We start from the raw sequence: 18,453 nt of genomic DNA, 5'->3' as shown, positions 1-18,453 counted from the left end.
TTGTGGATGAAATTTCAGTTGGTTTACCTGACCGTGGTTTGGTTTCAACAGAACCCCTCATTTTCCACTTCTTGATTAGAGCTTCAACACTGCTGACTGGCATTCTAAATTCCCTGGATATCTTTTTATCTCCCTTTCCTGTTTTATACAGTTCAACTACCTTTTCCCACAGATCCGTTGACATTTCTTTTTCTTTCCCCATGACTCAGAATCCAGAAACATCAGTGCAGCACTGGATGAAAGATGTAAGGGTCTGTCAGGAGTCCAGAAGCTCACTGACCTTTTGTACACACACAAGCAAACAGATCACAGGTGAGGATGGTTACCTTTAATTGCCATTCAAACTCCTTTTGTCAACTTGCGTGCATATTATCAGGCCAAAATCACCAGGGTATGTAAACTTTTGGTCAGGGTCATGTGGGTAGTTTCTGTTGTCATTATGATTTAAAAAGAGTAAACACAGTTGATCATATCAAATCATAAATTCTACCAGGTCTGAGCACAACTGTATATATACACATTCATACATATAATAAATATATCTATCTATCTCATATATATATATATATATATATATATATATATATAGATACATATACACACACACATATTATATATACACATATACACTATATTACAAAAAGTATTGGGACACCTGCCTGTACACACACACATGAACTTTAATGGCATTCCAGTCTTAGTCCAAAGGATTCAATATGGAGTTGGCCCACCTTTTGCAGCTAGAACGGCTTCAACTCTTCTAGGATGGCTGTCGACAAGGTTTAGGAGTTTTTCTTTAGGAATGTTTGAGCATTCTTCCTGAAGCACATTTGTGAGGTCAGGCACCGATGTGGATGAGAAGGCCTGGCTCGCAGTCTACGCCCTAATTCATCCCAAAGGTGTCCTATCGAATTGATGTCATGACTCTGTGCAGGCCAGTCAAGTTTTTTTCACCCCAAACTCACCCATCCATGTCTTTAGGGACCTTGCCTTGAGCACTTTTGGTTGGGCCTGGCCCCTTAGCTCCAGCGAAGGGAACACTTAAGGCATTAGCATACCAGACAATATTGGGGTTGAGGAATGTAACTAGCCTGCACAGTCCTGACTTGAACCCGATAGAACACCTTTGGGATAGATTAAAGTGGAGACTGCAAGCCAGGCCTTCTCGTCCAGCATCAGTGCCTGACTTCACAAATGCGCTTCTGGAAGAATGGTCAAATATTCCCATAGACACACTCCTAAACCTTGTGGACAACCTTCCCTGAAGAGTTAAAGCTGATATAGCTGCAAAAGGTGGACCAACTCAATATTGAATCCTATGATGCCATTAAAGTTCATGTGCATGTTAAGGTGTCTCAATACTTTTGATAATATAGTGTGTGATTTATTTTTTCAAGGCAGCACTCACAGGGCAAGAAAAGTGAACATTCAGTGATGAGGTTTATCTTGTCTTCTTTGAGGACATGAACAAATGGTGACCAATTTAATTGAATGTATACACTGATCAGCCACAGCATTATAGATGACCAACGTAATATTGTGTAGGTCCCCCTTTTGCTGTCAGAACAGCCCTGAACAGTCGTGGCATGGACACCAGTAGACCCACAGATGCTCGATGTACTGAGATTTGGAGACTAAGTCAACATCTCAAATTCATTCTATTCCTAAAAACCATTCTTGAACCAATTTGCAGTGTGCCATGGAGCATCATCTTGCTGAAAGAGGCCATCAGACAATACCATTTTCATGAAGGGGTATACTAAGCCAATTCTTAGGTAGGTGTCAAATAACATCTACATGAATGGCAGGACCCAAGGCTTCCCAGCAGAGCACATGAAAAGCATCACACTGCCCTTACCAGCTTGCCCTTTTCTCATAGTGCTACCTGATGCCATCCTTTCCCCAGGTAAGTAGTGCACACGCACCTGGCCATCCAGACAATGCAAAAAAAAGAAATGGAATTCATCAGATCAGGCCACCTTCTTCCATTGCTCCATGGTCCAGGTCTGATGCTCATGTGACTGCATAAGGTCCCTAATTTTCTATAGGTCAGGAAGGCACCAGTATTATATTAAGAAAAGATGGTGGTGGGGAAGAGAGGGTGCAGTGCTCAATTTCTAAACTGATATCAGCACTTTATATACTGCGCTCCCAAGGCTCCTGGGATCTAGGCACATTTAGGTAGGCACTTAATGAAACAAAATGAGTATGTACAAACATCTCAAATTTTAACAGGACAAAAAGGAATGGAATTTTTGTGGGAAAGTTACTTACCAGTTAACCAATTCACCTAAAGTCAAAAATGATCATATTTTCAATTTCATAATACTGGTTTAAGGTCTTTTGTCTCTGCACCCACCTTGATGCTGCCATTAAAAAGCAGTGAGACTCCAAAATCCCTTGCCTCTCTCCCTCATTTGGATGCTCCAAGTCAGCCACGGTCAAAGGTAGGTTTATTTGTGGTAGAGGGCAGTCTGCTCAGTTCAAGGCATCCAATAAGTTTCTTAACCCAACGTAGAAGGAGGCAGTAGGGTTGATTTAAAAAAGGCAAACAGACTATTCACTTTGCAAGTGCAGTTGCTCTATAGCTTAGTAAATGAGGGGGAGCATTGCTGACTATCATCATCCAATCATGTGCACGTGGGTATTCTTTGAAAATTGACGCTTCATCCAATTTACTAAAAAGCTCTGGAACAACTGAATAAGTAAAGTGCACAATCTTTAGTAAATCAACCCAAATAAGTCTTCAGCTGGTAAGAATCCAATGGACCCATGCATGTAGAAAGTGAAGTGTTTTTGGGTGGGGGAGGGGGCATATTTAACAGCAGCAGAAAAAGGATCAAATGGACAGTTTTTAACTTAAGGTCTGCTTTATGAATGTAAACCAAATATCAGACTTTGTACTTGACTTTCCAAGTGCTCCCCTTGAGGTCACACTTTTATTAAATACTGTAAAAAAGTTGTGGATTTTGCCACATTCATGTGACAGGAGAAGAGTGATTCATCCAAAAAGTTAATACTGCCTTTCTCAGCTTAGCACAGAAATATCGCAGCAGCATATCTGATAATACTCAGAGGGTTACTAAAGGCTAATTTTGCAAACATTGCAGAATGAATGTTATCTGCAGTTGAAGTCATAATTGTTTTATAAGTAAATATTTACTTGTCATGGACAAATTACATATTTACTATGGAGTTTGAAAGAAATATTTGAAGCAGCAAAAAAAAAAAAAAAAATGTACACACGCACTCACAAAAATGAGAACACCCCTCACATTTTTTTAAATATTTTATTATATCTTTTTTGAAGAAATTACACTTTGCTACAAAGTAAAGTAGTGAGTATACAGCTTGTTTAACTGTGTAAATTTGCTGTCCCCTCAAAATAACTCAACACACAGCCATTAATGTCTAAAACCGCTAGCAACAAAAGTGAGTACATCCCTAAGTGAAAATGTCCAAATTGAGCCCAAAGTGTCAATATTTTGTGTGGCCACTATCATTTTCTACCACCATCTTAATCCTTTTGGGCATGGAGTTCACCAGAGCTTCACAGATTGCCACTGGAGTCCTCTTCCACTCCTCCATGATGACAGCCGGTGGATGTTAGAGACCTTGCACTCCTCCACCTTCCATTTGAGGATGCCCCACAGATGCTCAATAGGGTTTAGGTCTGGAGACATGCTTGGCCAGTCTATCACCTTTACCCTCAGCTTCTTTAGCACAGCAGTGGCAGTCTTGGAGGTGTTTTTGGGATTATGTTGGCATACTGCCCTGCGGTCCAGTCTCCGTAGGGAAGGGATCATGCTCTGCTTCAGTATGTCACAGTACATGTTGGCATTCATGGTTCCCTCAATGAACTGTAGCTCCCTAGTGTCGGCAGCACTCATGCAGCCCCAGACCATGACACTCCCACCACCATGCTTGACTGTAGGCAAGATACACTTGTCTTTGTACTCCTCACCTGGTTGCTGCCACACATGTTTTGACACCATCTGAACCAAATAAGTCTATCTTGGTCTCATCAGACCACAGGACACGGTTCCAGTAATCCATGTCCTTTATCTGCTTATCTTTAGCAAACTGTTTGTGGGCTTTCTTGTGCATCATTTTTAGAAGAGGATTCTTTCTGGGACAAAAGCCATGCAGACCAATTGATGCAGTGTATGGTCTGAGCATTGACAGGCTGACCCACTACCCCTTCAACCTCTGCAGCAATGCTGGCAGCACTCATATCTAGACGTTGTCTTTGGGAAATAGACGTATGACACTGAGCACATGCACTCAACTTCTTTGGTCGACCATGGCGAGGCCTGTTCTGAGTGGAACCTGTTCTGTTAAACCGCTGTATGATCTTGGCCACCGCACTGCAGCTCAGTTTCAGGGTCTTGGCAATCTTCTTATAGCCTAGGCCATCTTCATGTAGAGCAACAATAATTTTTTTCAGATCCTCAGAGTTATTTGCCATGAGGTGCCATGTTGAACTTTCAGTGATGAGTATGAGAGAATGAGAGTGATAACATCAAATTTAACACACCTGCTCCCCATTCATACCTTAGACCTTGTAACACTAATGAGTCACATGACACCAGGGAGGGAAAATGGCTAATTGTCCCCAATTTGGACATTTTCACTTAAAAGGTGTACTCACTTTTGTTTCCAGCGGTTTAGACATTAATGGCTGTGTGTTGAGTTATTTTGAGGGGATAGCAAATTGACACTGTTATACAAGCTGTACACTCACTACTTTACATTGTAGAAAAGTATCATTTCTTCAGTGTTGTCACATGAAAAGATATAATAAAATATTTACACAAATGTGAGGGGTGTACTCACTTTTGCAAGATCCAAAAAAAAAAAAAAAAAAAAAAATATATATATATATATATATATATATATATATATATATATTTTTTTTTTTTTTATTAGATACACACACACACCCATATATTTAAGGTGAGACTGATTCACTGTGAAACAGCTGACATTTTCCTAAACACCATTATTCATTGGTCTGTGTATGAATTACTTTTCTTGTATCTGTGATTCATGCTCTTCTGTGTTCTCCTTTGCCCAGTACAAGCTACAGTGAAGTCAAAAGATGTCCTGTGGCAGCCATTCAGCATTGGCAGCAGAAGATGGGAATGATGAGCGATTCGAAACCCTGATACAGATAAGAACTATTTGACCTTTTTACATCCAAAAGGCCAATTTTCTCTAGAGCCGCAGTGGCAGCACGTCCATAGAGGGCTCATGGAGGCCACCTCCCCTATCCATGCGTCCAGCCCCCTGAGCTATACATCAGTGGCGCCGGACCATGAACACCAGTGTGGGGTGGGTGTTTTTTTGAAGCTCCCGATTAGAGCCAGAGGCTCCAATAGGCATCAAAAAAAGGGAGGGTTCAGAGCATTGCGCTCAAAGTCCACCCAGTTGTGTGACTATAGCAAATTAATTTTCACTATTATCGTATTAGAGTTAATCCCCGCCAATCAGGAGCTAGGTCTGTGAGACCTGTTTCCCGACTGGCCAAAGCTTCATGTGATCCTAATAAAAGCCTAACACTTTGATGTAAGAGGAGACACACGGCAGTGGAAGCTGGAGGAGTGGACACCGGAGCCACTGTCCGCACTCCAGGAGAGGAGGAGAGGGGACATCACAGCCCTGCCACAGGAGTGAGTAAGTGTTGGGGGTTTGGTGAGGTGGTGGTGCTATTTCAGGGCTGTGCCCCACAACCGGGAGTTGTGCTGTTTTTTGTTTACCACCCCCCCCCCCCCCAAAGAAAAACCCACCAGCCACCACTCCTAGAGCGTGATGAGTGATCTATTCACATTGTTGTGTGGGGTTTGCTTCTACGATAGCTACACACAGCAAGGTAGCGGTTGGAACAACTTTGTTTTCATGAACACATAAGAGGTTGGGTTGTACTAACATGGAGAATCATTAAAGCATTTTTTCCCCATCAATAAAAAAAAAGTTGTTATTCTTACCTGCTCTGTGCAACAGTTTTGCACAGAGCAGTTACATACCTCCTCTTCTGGGATCCCCCGCTGGTCCTCTCTGCTGCTCCTCTTCTCAAAATCCTTCCATAAAAAGAGCCTTGTGCCGGAGCACCAGGATGTGTGCATACATCGCCATATAAAATGCTCGGCTGTTGGCTTTTGACTTCCCAGTAAAATCTGTTTCTTGCAGTAAAGTACAGAACATGACACAGGACCTTTATCTTTAATAGTAGCAAAAAAAAGCTGCAGAGACATGCCTTATATAACCCCCCTTTCCAACTCCCAGCAAGCCTCAGGGGAGTAGGACCTGTGCCCTGCACCGTACCCAAGAAACATTTTGTTTACAAGTCCAAATTCGATTTTCTTTTTTGTCGCACAGTACAGGACACAGGTTCTTTAGTCTTTTACCATGGGATGTTCAAAGCAATCCACCGGGTAGGCAACAAAGCAAACGCTAACAGGCCCATGTAATAAATAGGTCAAGAAGGGATCACCAGAAATTAGTGAGCAGCTTGTAGGATGTTACACCAAAAAACTGGCATCAGAGAGTCAAACAAATGAGGAGGGGTAGCAGCTGAGAGATAAATGCAACCATACGGGCACATGAACATGCATACCGTACTTACATGTACATTTTCTGTGATCATACACATTTCCACATTTAATTTTTTTTTATTTCAGGTACTTACTGTATATAGCGCCGTCAATTTACGCAGAGCTTTATATATACATTGTACATTCATATCAGTCCCTACCCTCAAGGAGCTTAAATCTGAGGTCCATAACTCACATTCATACTAGGGCCAATTTAGACAGGATCTAATTTACGTACCAACGTGTCTTGTGAAGGTACCCAAAAATGCATCCATGCGAAATACACACTGATGTACATGTAAAGCCAGAAAACCAATGTAGTGTGTCCTCACTGATTTTAAATGGCACCTCCATGTACTAAAATAATAGCAGGCAACAGACTTGCACTGCAGTGCTCCACAGTGCATATGCCATACATTGTGGGAACTGTGCTAGAAAAAAAAAAAAAATAGCTCATGTCCAGTTTTGGTGGAGTTGTGGTACGTTGGCAGCACATTCATAATTATAATTAATAGAATTCTTCTTTGTGAGGGCTGGGCGTGGAATTTAAATCTGGTTTATGATCAGGATTTTAATGTCGTTTTTATAGTATGTTGGTATTATGTTAATTATTATTTGGGGTGGTGCCAAAGAGGGTGACGTATTGTTTGCATTTTGGTAGTTTGTTTTTCTGTTATATTTTAATCTGTGTTATTTATACTATGTCGTATTTTAATTGTATGGAAGGTTTATTAGTGTATAGCTTTAAGTTGGTTTATTTGGTGCTAATGGCTGTTATTGGAAATTCTGTTAGGTCATTGTGTCTTGTTCTTTACATTGTTGTGATCTTGTGTTGTCTTTGTTGAGTGTGGCTGTGTCTCAATAATTTCCCTTTGGGATTAAAGTTTTCTGATTAACGGTCTTCCTTAATGCAACACTGCAGCGCTCTAAAGTATGACTAGAAAAGCAACAGTTTTTTCAATGAATACATTTTGACTAACTAAATGCAATCAATTCATTTTTCACAATGAGAAAACAGCGTCTATGCCTTTCAACGACAAAAACTCTGGATTTTTTTGTGTCTGTTGCTGAACTAATACATCATGCTGAATGGCAGGAAAACTTATACCGTATATACTCGAGTATAGGCCGACCCGAATATAAGCCGAGGCCCCCAATTTACCCCCCAAAAAACTGGCAAACTTATTGACTCGTGTATAAGCCGAGGGTGAGACATGCCTGTCCATCCCTGTGTGTCCGTCCATCCCTGTGTGTCCGTCCATCCCTGTGTGTCCGTCCATCCCTGTGTGTCCGTCCATCCCTGTGTGTCCGTCCATCCATCCCTGTGTGTGTGTGTGTCCATCCATCCATCCATCCCTGTGTGTGTGTGTCTCCATCCATCCATCCATCCATCCCTGTGTGTGTGTGTCTCCATCCATCCATCCATCCATCCCTGTGTGTGTGTGTCTCCATCCATCCATCCATCCATCCCTGTGTGTGTCTCCATCCATCCGTGTGTGTGTGTGTGTGTGTGTGTGTGTGTGTGTGTGTGTGTGTGTGTCCAGCCTACCTTTGTCCCGAGCCTCCGTCCCGTGCCTTGCCTCCTTGCCTCCGTCCCGTGCCGTGCCTTGCCTTGCATCCGTCCCGTGTCGTGCCTTGCCCCCGTCCCGTCCCGTGCCGTGCCGTGCCTTGCCTTGCCTCCGTCCCGTGCCCTCTTCGTCGGCGGCCATTGTAAAATTCAAAAGCTGCGCCGCCGCCTTCGCCTGTGATAGGCGGAACACTGAATTTCCCAGCAGCCTGTGTTCCGCCTATCACAGACGTCGTATCATCCTCGTCCGTAGTACGAGGATGATACGATGTCCGTGATAGGCGGAACACAGGCTGCTGGGAAATTCAGTGTTCCGCCTATCACAGGCGAAGGCGGAGCCGGAGGCGCGGCTTTTGAATAGAATGGCCGCTGTCTGTCTGCTCGACACGCTGATCGAGCGGGCAGACAGCGATGACTCGAGTATAAGCCGAGGGGGGCACTTTCAGCCTCAAAAAAGAGGCTGAAAATCTCGGCTTATACTCGAGTATATACGGTAAATAGCAGAATAGGGAGATTCGTGATTTTCTCCTGGGTCAGACCTGCTTGGTTCTGACACAATATACAGAAGAAAAAACACATTTTATATACATTTCCACATAAGCCTGAGTCTTAGACACAACATTTCAGGGATTGGACCATTCTTCCCCAAGTATTCTTGTATACTTACAATCCTTCCCGACTGCCATCGATAAGAGCTTGAAACAATGGTTTGTTATGAGGTATCGTCTGCAGAATATTCCCATCACCAGTCACATATCCTATAGCCCACTGCCCCAGTCTTGTGCAACTCAATCTAAAAATGTAACTGAAAAGGCAAAAATATATAGATCACTAAATAATTAAAATGTTGAATACAAACAAATCACAACAGAATAAACTCCAGAAAGGACACAAAGAGGAAAAAAAAAAACACATAAAACTTTGAAGTGGGAACAAAAAACCCACAAGGAAAATGACTGTTTACCTTCCTGGTTTAGTGCTGTACTTCTGTAAACGTGCCTTGACCTCGTCATATGTTAAAAAGGCCATATAACCAGGGTGAGTCACTGCTAAAAAGTTCCAGTTCCTTAATATGGAGCTCCAAGGCTGAGGAAGGAAGGTGGGAGAAGATATACTGGTGTCAGTTCAGACATTAATAACAAAGCAATCTATTTTAACAGCTTAGATCTTTGAAAAATTCACAGCTCAGTAAAAACATATACAATGCACAGAATTTAAAATGATTATATAATGAAACCATAGTGTTCATATATTTAAAAGAAAGAACAACCTTGTTTACTTATATATACAAAAAAAGATCCATACTGATGTTACGTATGCTATGCATTGCCACAAGCAGCCAAGCAAAAAGGCTGAAGTCATTATATACCATTAATAAATGGTATATAATTATATATATACCATATACCCTTATATACCAAAGTTCAGAGATGCCTTTTGATAAAGTTGTTTAAACAGAATAACACTGATCCAAAGAAAAGGCTCTGCGCTTAACACTCTTAAAGAAAGAAAGCCTGTGTTTTGCCTATGCTGGGTCCTCCCAACCTAGTAGCACACACGTTTGACACTCCTTCACCCCCCCCCCCCCCCCCCCCCCACTGCTCTGTTCAGCTGGCAGGAGCAAAAGAAAATAACTGGTACTTCCAGGTATCAGAGAATGTGACTCACTCCCCTCTCTCATGTGACAGCACAAGTACATGATGATTGGCCCAGTGCTATCACAGTCCAGTTTCGGCTCCAACTACAGCAACTCAGAGCTTATACTGGGCTTCTTTTACTCACCCCTGAAAGTTGAAACGCAACAGTGGAACATAAAGAGGGTAAAAGCATAAGTTGCTGGAGAAGGTTGCATTAAAGTGAGACTATTTTGTGATGCAAAGCAAAGGTCCCCCAGCCATAGGCAATAGGACACTCCTTGCTTTATATGAATATATCCACAACATGCCTTCCACTACTGCTGACATGTATTTCAGAATATTTAGTGCAATGTATCGATCTGTGGTGAGTACAGATCTTGAAGTAGAAGTTTAGTAAAAACCCAACTAACTCTAAACCTGCTCTGAGCCACATTCTAAGCCTATTCTATATAGCCCTGTAAAGATAAAAAAAAAATGCTATCCTTACCTGTTCTGCAGTCGCTCTGGTCCGGTCCCATGCTGAGAGGTCAGCAGCAGCTTCAGTGTATGGAAGTATGCAGGAGAGGCAGCTGACAATGGAAGCCCCACAGTAACTATGGGTGACATCAGTTCCCAGGCATTTCACAGCTATTCTCTTCTGCACACAGCAGCTGCCACTAGAATCCGAACCAGAGCAGTTGCAGACCAGGTAAGTATAGTGATTTTTTTTCTTTACAGGACTAGATAGATTAGGCTTTGAATATGGCAGAGAGATGGTTTCGATTTGTGTTTTGACTAAATTTCCACTTTAAAGCAACTGGTCACAAGTTTAAGAAAGTCCACCCTATAATGAAAACTACTTCTGATCCCCACCCCTGCGTGCGTCCAATCTCTGTTGCCTACAAAATGTTCTACATTAATCAAACTGCCAGGTGCTACATGCTACTGCTGCACCACTGCCACGGGCTGCAACATCACTACTGAGTCACATACTGATATAGGGACTGGCATAAGGAACTATAGTGTTCAGAGAGGGACAAGGCACCATCCCTAATTGCTGGATGCTAAAGAGCCAGCACACCTCATCAGAAAGCCAAGACTAGCAGGTCAGGCTGTGGGAAGGTCAATGAAGAGTCTCTTTCTATGCAGGGTGGCCTCAGTCCTGAAGACTCAGGCCACCAAGAGTCTTCAAAACTCCAGGATGTGCAAATACAGCTTACTGACACAGAACATCTAAAATATGCCTGGCCATTTCAAAACACCTGGTAACACAGCACTGGTATGTGTAATATAACATTTACAGGACAGACTTCAGACATGATCTGAGTCAATGGCCTCAGCCTTCCTGATATGAAATTATGGCACATATGCACAGTAATAAAAGAATGACAAGGAATTGTATAGCACTGTTCAGACCCTAAATATTCTCAAACATTGCCAGAACATATTAGCAACAGATAAGATTTTCTGGAGTTGTTCTTCAATGTCCAAGAGCAGCAGACCTTGAACACTCTATGAATTACTGTGCAATAATGTGTGAATGTAACATCACTTCTAATATACAAGCGTATATTTTTTCCCCTAATCTTTAAGCCACTTCATTTAATAACAAAACTTAGTCTAAATCAGCTTAAGTTGCATCCCTGTGAAAATGTGAAGATAAAAGAAAAAATAGTTTCAGAAGCAGTATTAGGATTCTGTGGAAATACCCTGGACAAGCTTGTGCCATGATGGGTTCCAAAGTGGATTATTTTTATCTCCTCCACAGAAAAAAAAAAAAAAAAGCCAAAGAAAAACACAACAAAATCAGTCAGCACTTTCTAAAAAGATAAACATTTCAGTCTAAACTTTGCAACAACATTCAGACAATAGACTCAATCGCTGTAACCAATTATAGGAGCATTTACGGTTTATTTTTATTTTTTTTGTTTTCTTTTTACTCCAAAATTTTTTTCTTTCAGAATCCTACTACTTATTAATGTGCTGTGGAAAAAAAAAAATTATACAGGAAGGAAATGTGAAATCTCACAGCTTTTCAAATGTTATTTTTAGATGAGAAAAACAAAACTTCCATGGGAGGCTGATGTATTCAAGTAAATATAGCATATGATTTTAAATACTGCATATCATGGTTTCTTTTCATACAACTGCACGTAAAGGGCATTCCCTTTTCCATGGAATTGGTAACGGGAACTTGCTAGAATAGCAGTTATGATCCTCTGTTGGAGGTATATCCCACCCAAGCCTACAAGTGTAGAGTACACCAATTGTATACAGTGCAATGCCTGTCCCAGAACCAGAACTGCTTTCACAAATGGAAACAAGCAAAAAAATATTATATAGGTACAAACAAATCTTTGGGAAGGCCAGTTACAAGGTTTTGTTTGCCCTTTGCCCCAAGATAAAAATCGTACAGTTAACAGCGTTCAAAGAGTTTCTGATGCCAATCGATATTAGTTGTGTACAGAATGGCTTATCGCAAACTGCAAACAGGACTTCTTATGGTTTGCTTTCAACAATGGCTTTCTTCTTGCCACTCTTCCATAAATGCCAGATTTGCAGAGTGCATGACTAAGGCCCCTTTCACACTGGGGAGGTGGGTGTGTCCGGCGGTAAAGCGCCGTTGTTTTTAGTGGTGCTTTACCGTCAATTTTGCGGTGCTATATTTTAGTTAGGGGCATCAGTGTAAAAGGAGCTGAATACAAATGCAAGCCACACTTTTCAGATATTTACTTGAATAAAATGTGACAAACCATTTATCATTTTCCTTCCACTTCACAATTATGCGCCACTTTGCATTGGTCTATCACATAAAACCCCAATAAAATACATTTATGATTTTGGTTGTAGCATGACAAAACATGGACAATTTCAAGGGGTATGGATACTTTTTCAAGGTATGGTTTGACCAATGATAGGATTATTCAAGGGCCATTTGTATAAGGCTCTCAAATGATTGTTCCTCTTGAATCCCTGCTTACACCTCCATTATATATTAGATAGGGCTACCCGTCACAAAAAAAACAACTGATCTCAGTAATGGGATGGTTACTAGTAAGCATAAAAAAATGAAACATTCTGTTTAACCACTTCAGCCCTAGAAAAATTTACCCCCTTACTGACAGGGCCATTTTTTGCGATATGGCACTGCGTCGATTTAACTGATAATTGCGCAGTCGTGCAACGCTGTACTCAAAGTTGACATCCTTTTTTCCCACAAATAGAGCTTTCTTTTGGAGGTACTTGATCACCTCTGCGCTTTTTATTTTTTGCGCTATGAACAAAAGAATACCGACAATTTTGGGAAAAAAATAACAATATTTTTTACTTGTTGCTATAATAAATATCCCAATTTAAAAAAATAAAAAAATTCCTTAGACCGATTTGTATTCTTATACATATTTAAGTGTATATTGATTGGTTTGCGCAAAAGTTATAGCGCCTACAAAATAAGTTATTGATTTATGACATTCTTATTTTTTTACTAGTAATGGTGGCGATATGTGATTTTTATCAGGACTGCGACATTGCGACAGACAGATCAGACACATTTTGAAACCATTGACATTTATACAGCGGTCAGTGCTATAAATAGCCCCTGATTACTGTGAAAATGTCACTGGTAGTGAAGGGGTTAACACTAGGGGGCGATCAAGGGGTTAAATGTGTTCCCTCACTGTGTGTAGTAACTGGGGGAATGGGACTGACTGGGGGGAGGAAACCAATTGGTGTTCATATATTCTAGGAACATACAATCTGTCATTTCTCCCCTGACAGAACTTGGATCCCCATTCCTGCTCTGCCAGGAGCGATCACTGGTGCCTGGCGGACATCGTGGCTGCCAGGCATGTGCATCGGCTCCTCAGTGACGCGTTCGGTGTGCGCACTCCCTATACCCCTTAAAACGGGTGCCGCACGGCTATGGCAATTCGTGCAGGGGTGACATTCTGACGGCAGAAGGCTAGTGGGTAAAATGGATCTCCAAGCAAAAACAAAAGTAACATTTTGTTAGCTTCTGTCATACAAACATACATGAGCCTTGCTGCCTACTTCAATCTAAAATACACCTTAAAAGTCCCACGAGCAAGGAACAATGGTACATTTGACTACTACATTTGTAGACTTGTTTTTTCTCTCTAGACATAGCACTGCACTAAAACAGACAAGAGTGATGAGCCAATGTCCACTGAAAGCCTTTTCTCTCTTATCCCCCCTAAATAACTGCCCAACTAAGCTCCTCCCTGCTAGGGTTGGGAGCTTTTAACTTGTGGGAGATGGAAGCAAACAGGCAAAAACGCAAGGGTGAAAAACTCTAGGGAAAACTTTTTTTTTGAAAGAGTGGTAAATCATTGGGGAGGTTTACTCCATTAGGCCGCGTACACACGCGGGGACTGTTCGCCCAACTTTGTCCGTCAAACAGTTTCGGCAAACAGTCCGCTCAAACTTAGCATGGACGGACATGGCCACACACGACGGACGAACAGTTTGCTGAAACCGTGCGCGATGACGTGAACGGCACGTACGACGGGACGAAAAATACGACGTCCTATACACTGCATTATAACTTTCGGCGTGAAAATCCTTTCTGAGCATGCGCGCAACTTTGTTTGACGAACAAGCCTACACACGAGCGGACTGTTCGCTGAAACAAGGTTTCAGCGGACAGTTTTTCGGAAATTCCGAAAAACCTTGTCCGTCAAACTGTCCGCTGAAACTGTCCGCTGAAAGCCCACACACGAGCGAACTGTCCGCTCAAACACTGTTCAGCGGACAAAGTTGGGCGAACAGTCCGCCCGTGTGTACGCGGCCTTACTTCTGAGAAACCAAAAATTAAAAAGTAACTGAAACAGGTGTCAAAGACAAGAGGATACAGAGAGCAATCAAAACCATTTCTATCCCTCTTCACCAAAAATGTTTTTCTGCAGTTTGTGTCCACATTGCAGATTTCTCCTCTCTAGCTATCCCTGTGACAAAGCATTGTCAGGACCCAGGCAGCGATGAGAGGTTTTTATCATAATTATTCTATCTGAACAAATTATTATTTTTTTTTTAAATTTGAGTTGGGATTTAAAGCACTAGACACTCTTGAGCATACATCTTGTAAATTACCGTATTTATCGGCGTATAACACTCACCTTTTCCCTCTCAAAATAGGGGGAAAATCGTGTGTGCATGTTATACACCGATATAGGCTGCCGAGGGGAAGGAGGGGGTGAGCGCTGCCAAAATAGAGCCGGGTCTCCTGTGTACTCAGCTCAGCTCTCAGTCACGCACAGAACTGCCCCCTGGACAGCTCCTAGCATGGACGACCCAACATTGGACCGGCGTTATGTCCATCCTAGGATCCAGGCCAAGGGGCGGGACGCTGAGCTGAGTACACAGGAGATCCGGCTCTATTTAGATGGCAGCATATATAACAGCAAGGCTGCAGGTGGACACAGATCAAGCTGCAGATGGACACAGATCAGGCTGCACTGAAGCTGCAGATGGGCACTAATCAGGCTGCATTGATGCCCAATGGCCGTTATTTAGCTTCAAAGTGGTTTATTTAAAAAAAAATTAAAAAAATTCCCTGAAACTTCCCTCTTAAATTGGGAAGTGAAGGTGTTATACGCCGATAACTATGGTATACAGTATGTAATAATGTCTTATTGGCTGCTCATATTACAGGATGAAAGGAGGAACAGCTTCTGCTGCCCATGTCACAGAACCTGGGATTTGCCCCAAAGTATCATGAAAATAATCAATTAAGCCGCTTCTCCATTAAACCCTCTTTTGTTAATGTTTTATGCCAAATTCATGAAACATCACCTGAACCATTTTGCATATATTTAGAAAACGCAAAGCATTCACTGAATGGCACCTGTGCCGAATGGCCAACTTCATGTGCTCACAATGTAGGACAGCAGCTGCTCAGTGTGAGACGCGAAAGCAAGTAGAGATCAGTGAAGAAGACACCACTACTCCAGTGATTTCCAGCGGCAATGGACATGTATGTCATATACATAATCCAACCAGGTATAATATGCCAATACCTGGAATTATTCTTTAAGGCAGCAGTATTTGTTAGCATTTTAGAGTACGTTTTTTTGCTTCCCTTCAGCCTGCCTCATTCTAAGCCGATTAGCTATCGTAATTAATATCAATTTGGTTTTACTTTAAATTATTGCAATTGCTGGTAAGGTAGAAATGTTAATTTAGTCCTAGAGTTTAATAAAGACTGCTTTACAAGAGTTAAACAGTATTGATGAAGAGCTAAAATAATTAAACAATAAAAGCAATTTCCTAAGAATTCATATATTTATACACAGGTGTTTAAGACAACAGTGACAAGATACATACAAAGAACACACCATACCTGAAAAAGTCTTGTAAAAATATCAAATTCAAATACTGAAATGTAATCATTGCATGTCAAATCTATTGTAGATTTTAAAGCCATTGCTTCTAAGCCTGATGTGATCTGATGTACTTCATGAAGGCACTGTCTAAATACTTTCCATGGCACGATGGTTCTGTGAAGGGAGGGAAAGAAAACCAATAAAGCTTGTTGTATAATAGTATATGGACACAATGTACAGAAAATAAACATTTACCTTGTGTAAAACATTAATCCCCTAAAAAGGAAGAGTGCATTTTAAACCATGTACATTTTAACACTTGAAAGTGTACTTGATAGTAAATTTTTCTTAAGTGTTTATGAATGCCTACAATATTATAAAATCATTTTTTGTATTTCCTTTTTCGCCAGTATAAACGTGAAGGTTGGGTTCACACTATTTAAAATTGGATGTAGATTTCCCTGCATCCAATTCACATGTCAGGAGACTGTGACCGCTTCTCTATGGAGCTGGTTCCCACATCTCTGGAGCGGCTCCCATGCCAATTGGACAGGAGTCCTGTGCGTCTTCTGGTCCATTTCAGGTCTGAATTCAGCCAAAAATGTGGGTTGAAATCGTACCTAAAATGCATCAGACCCCTGCTTCATGCTGAGGTGTGAACCCAGTCTAAAAGAAACTTTAATGACAACCCGCTAACCCCCCCCCACTCCCCCAATACCAAGGAGAAATATCACGTCTCCATGTATACTCTATTCTTAATGGAGATCATATTACATAGGTTATTCCAACTCTAGGAGTGGATCAGAGGGGAGGGGAAAGACCTATGTCCTGTGTTATATTCCAAGAAAGGATTTTTACGGGCAAGACAAAAATACAATTTTCTTAATCGTACACTATAGGATTTGTATTCTGAAACACTACGGTGTCCAAAAGTAGTACAACTGAGGGTACGACTGTAGCAAACGAAAATCTAACAGGCCCACAAGGAACAAACCAAGACTTAGTTAACAAGGACAGCACAACAAAGCCTACAGTGCCATCTGAAGTACAATACAACCAAAACTGGCAACTAAGCATCCCCCTGGAAAAACTTAATGAACATGTGAACAGAAGACCAGATAACAGTCTTGAACCTGAGCAACAGATGATCAAGCCAGATAACCGAGATGCCATGGAGTAATGAGGAGCAAACAGGGAGTGGGCAACACCCTGAACAAAGCCTTCACAAGGGAGTGGAAGCCAGTGATCTCTGAAAGAGAATTGTTAAGGCTGAGATTTGATCCTTACTGGTATTCAAGGCAAGATGTTGATTGAGACCAGATTAGAGGAAATGTCCTAAAAAGTACTTTCTGGGTTAGAAATTCCCAATGTTGCACTATGTGAAATACAATTTCCAGGTGCAATGTTAGAGTTTACAAGAAGTTAAAATCCTAGCCTTCTGGAAAGCAGAGATATCAGGTAGTCTCTTATACTGTATTCAGGACTTGGGCTTCAATAGCCAAGTCATCAAATCCAGTAACCAAGAAGCAGAATGTTAATCTGATCTTCGGATCACAAGATCCGAAGTATCGGGGAGGGCCAACCGAGACCACCAGAACCCTGTTCGGTGCAATGAAAATACTGAATTAAAGCACAATATCCTTGCGCTGCCCTTCACCTAGCACAAATACAGTGCCTTGAAAAAGTATTCACACCCCTTGAAATTTTCCACATTTTATCATGTTACAACAAAAACGTAAATAGACCAGCACAAAGTGGCACATAATTTTGAAGTAAAAGGAAAATGATAAATAATTTTCCACATTTTTTACAACTAAATATCTGAAATGTGCAGGATGCAATTGTATTCAGCCCTCTTTATTCTGATACCCAACTAAAATCTAGTGGAACCAATTGCCTTTAGAAGTCATCTAATTAGTAAATGGAGTCATCCTGTGTGTAATTTAATCTCAGTATCAATACAGCTGTTCTGTGAAGCCCCTTAGAGGTTTGCTAGAGAACCTTAGTGTACAAACAGCATCATGACGTCCAAGGAACACACCAGACAGGTCAGGTACAAAGTTGTGGAGAATCTGAAAGCAGGATTAGGTTATAAAAACATATCCCAAGCTTTGAACATCTCATGGAGCACTGTTCCATCCATCATCCAAAAATGGAAAGAGGCCACAGAGGCCCATGGTAACACTGGAGGAGCAGCAGAGATACACAGCTCAGGTGGGAGAATCTGTCCACAGGACAACTATTAGTTGTGCACGCCACAAATCTGATCCGACTGTTCAGAGCTGTGCTCCCTTGGGGGCTGTGCCCAGATCCAGGGTCCTACTGCCTCCTCAGGG

General features: G+C 41.6%; 1 protein-coding gene across 2 annotated transcripts in view; it reads right to left on the bottom strand.

Moving 5' to 3' along the window:
• Nucleotides 1–18,453, bottom strand: part of CBLB (Cbl proto-oncogene B) — a 282,840-nt gene that overhangs the window by 126,340 nt on the left and 138,047 nt on the right. For both annotated transcript variants that reach the window (XM_077482458.1, XM_077482457.1), the window contains exons 4-6: nt 16,135–16,291; nt 9,125–9,246; nt 8,828–8,965 (exon numbers count right to left, since the gene is read on the bottom strand). In XM_077482458.1, the coding sequence (XP_077338584.1) occupies nt 8,828–8,965; nt 9,125–9,246; nt 16,135–16,291 (417 nt within the window). The remainder of the gene's footprint in view (nt 1–8,827; nt 8,966–9,124; nt 9,247–16,134; nt 16,292–18,453) is intronic.

This window comes from Lithobates pipiens, unplaced genomic scaffold, assembly GCF_037356315.1.
Source record: "Lithobates pipiens isolate NorthernLeopardFrog02 unplaced genomic scaffold, aLitPip1_a1.2 Scaffold_16, whole genome shotgun sequence".
Taxonomy (NCBI): Eukaryota; Metazoa; Chordata; class Amphibia; order Anura; family Ranidae; genus Lithobates; species Lithobates pipiens.
This window is presented reverse-complemented; position numbering and strand designations above follow the sequence as displayed.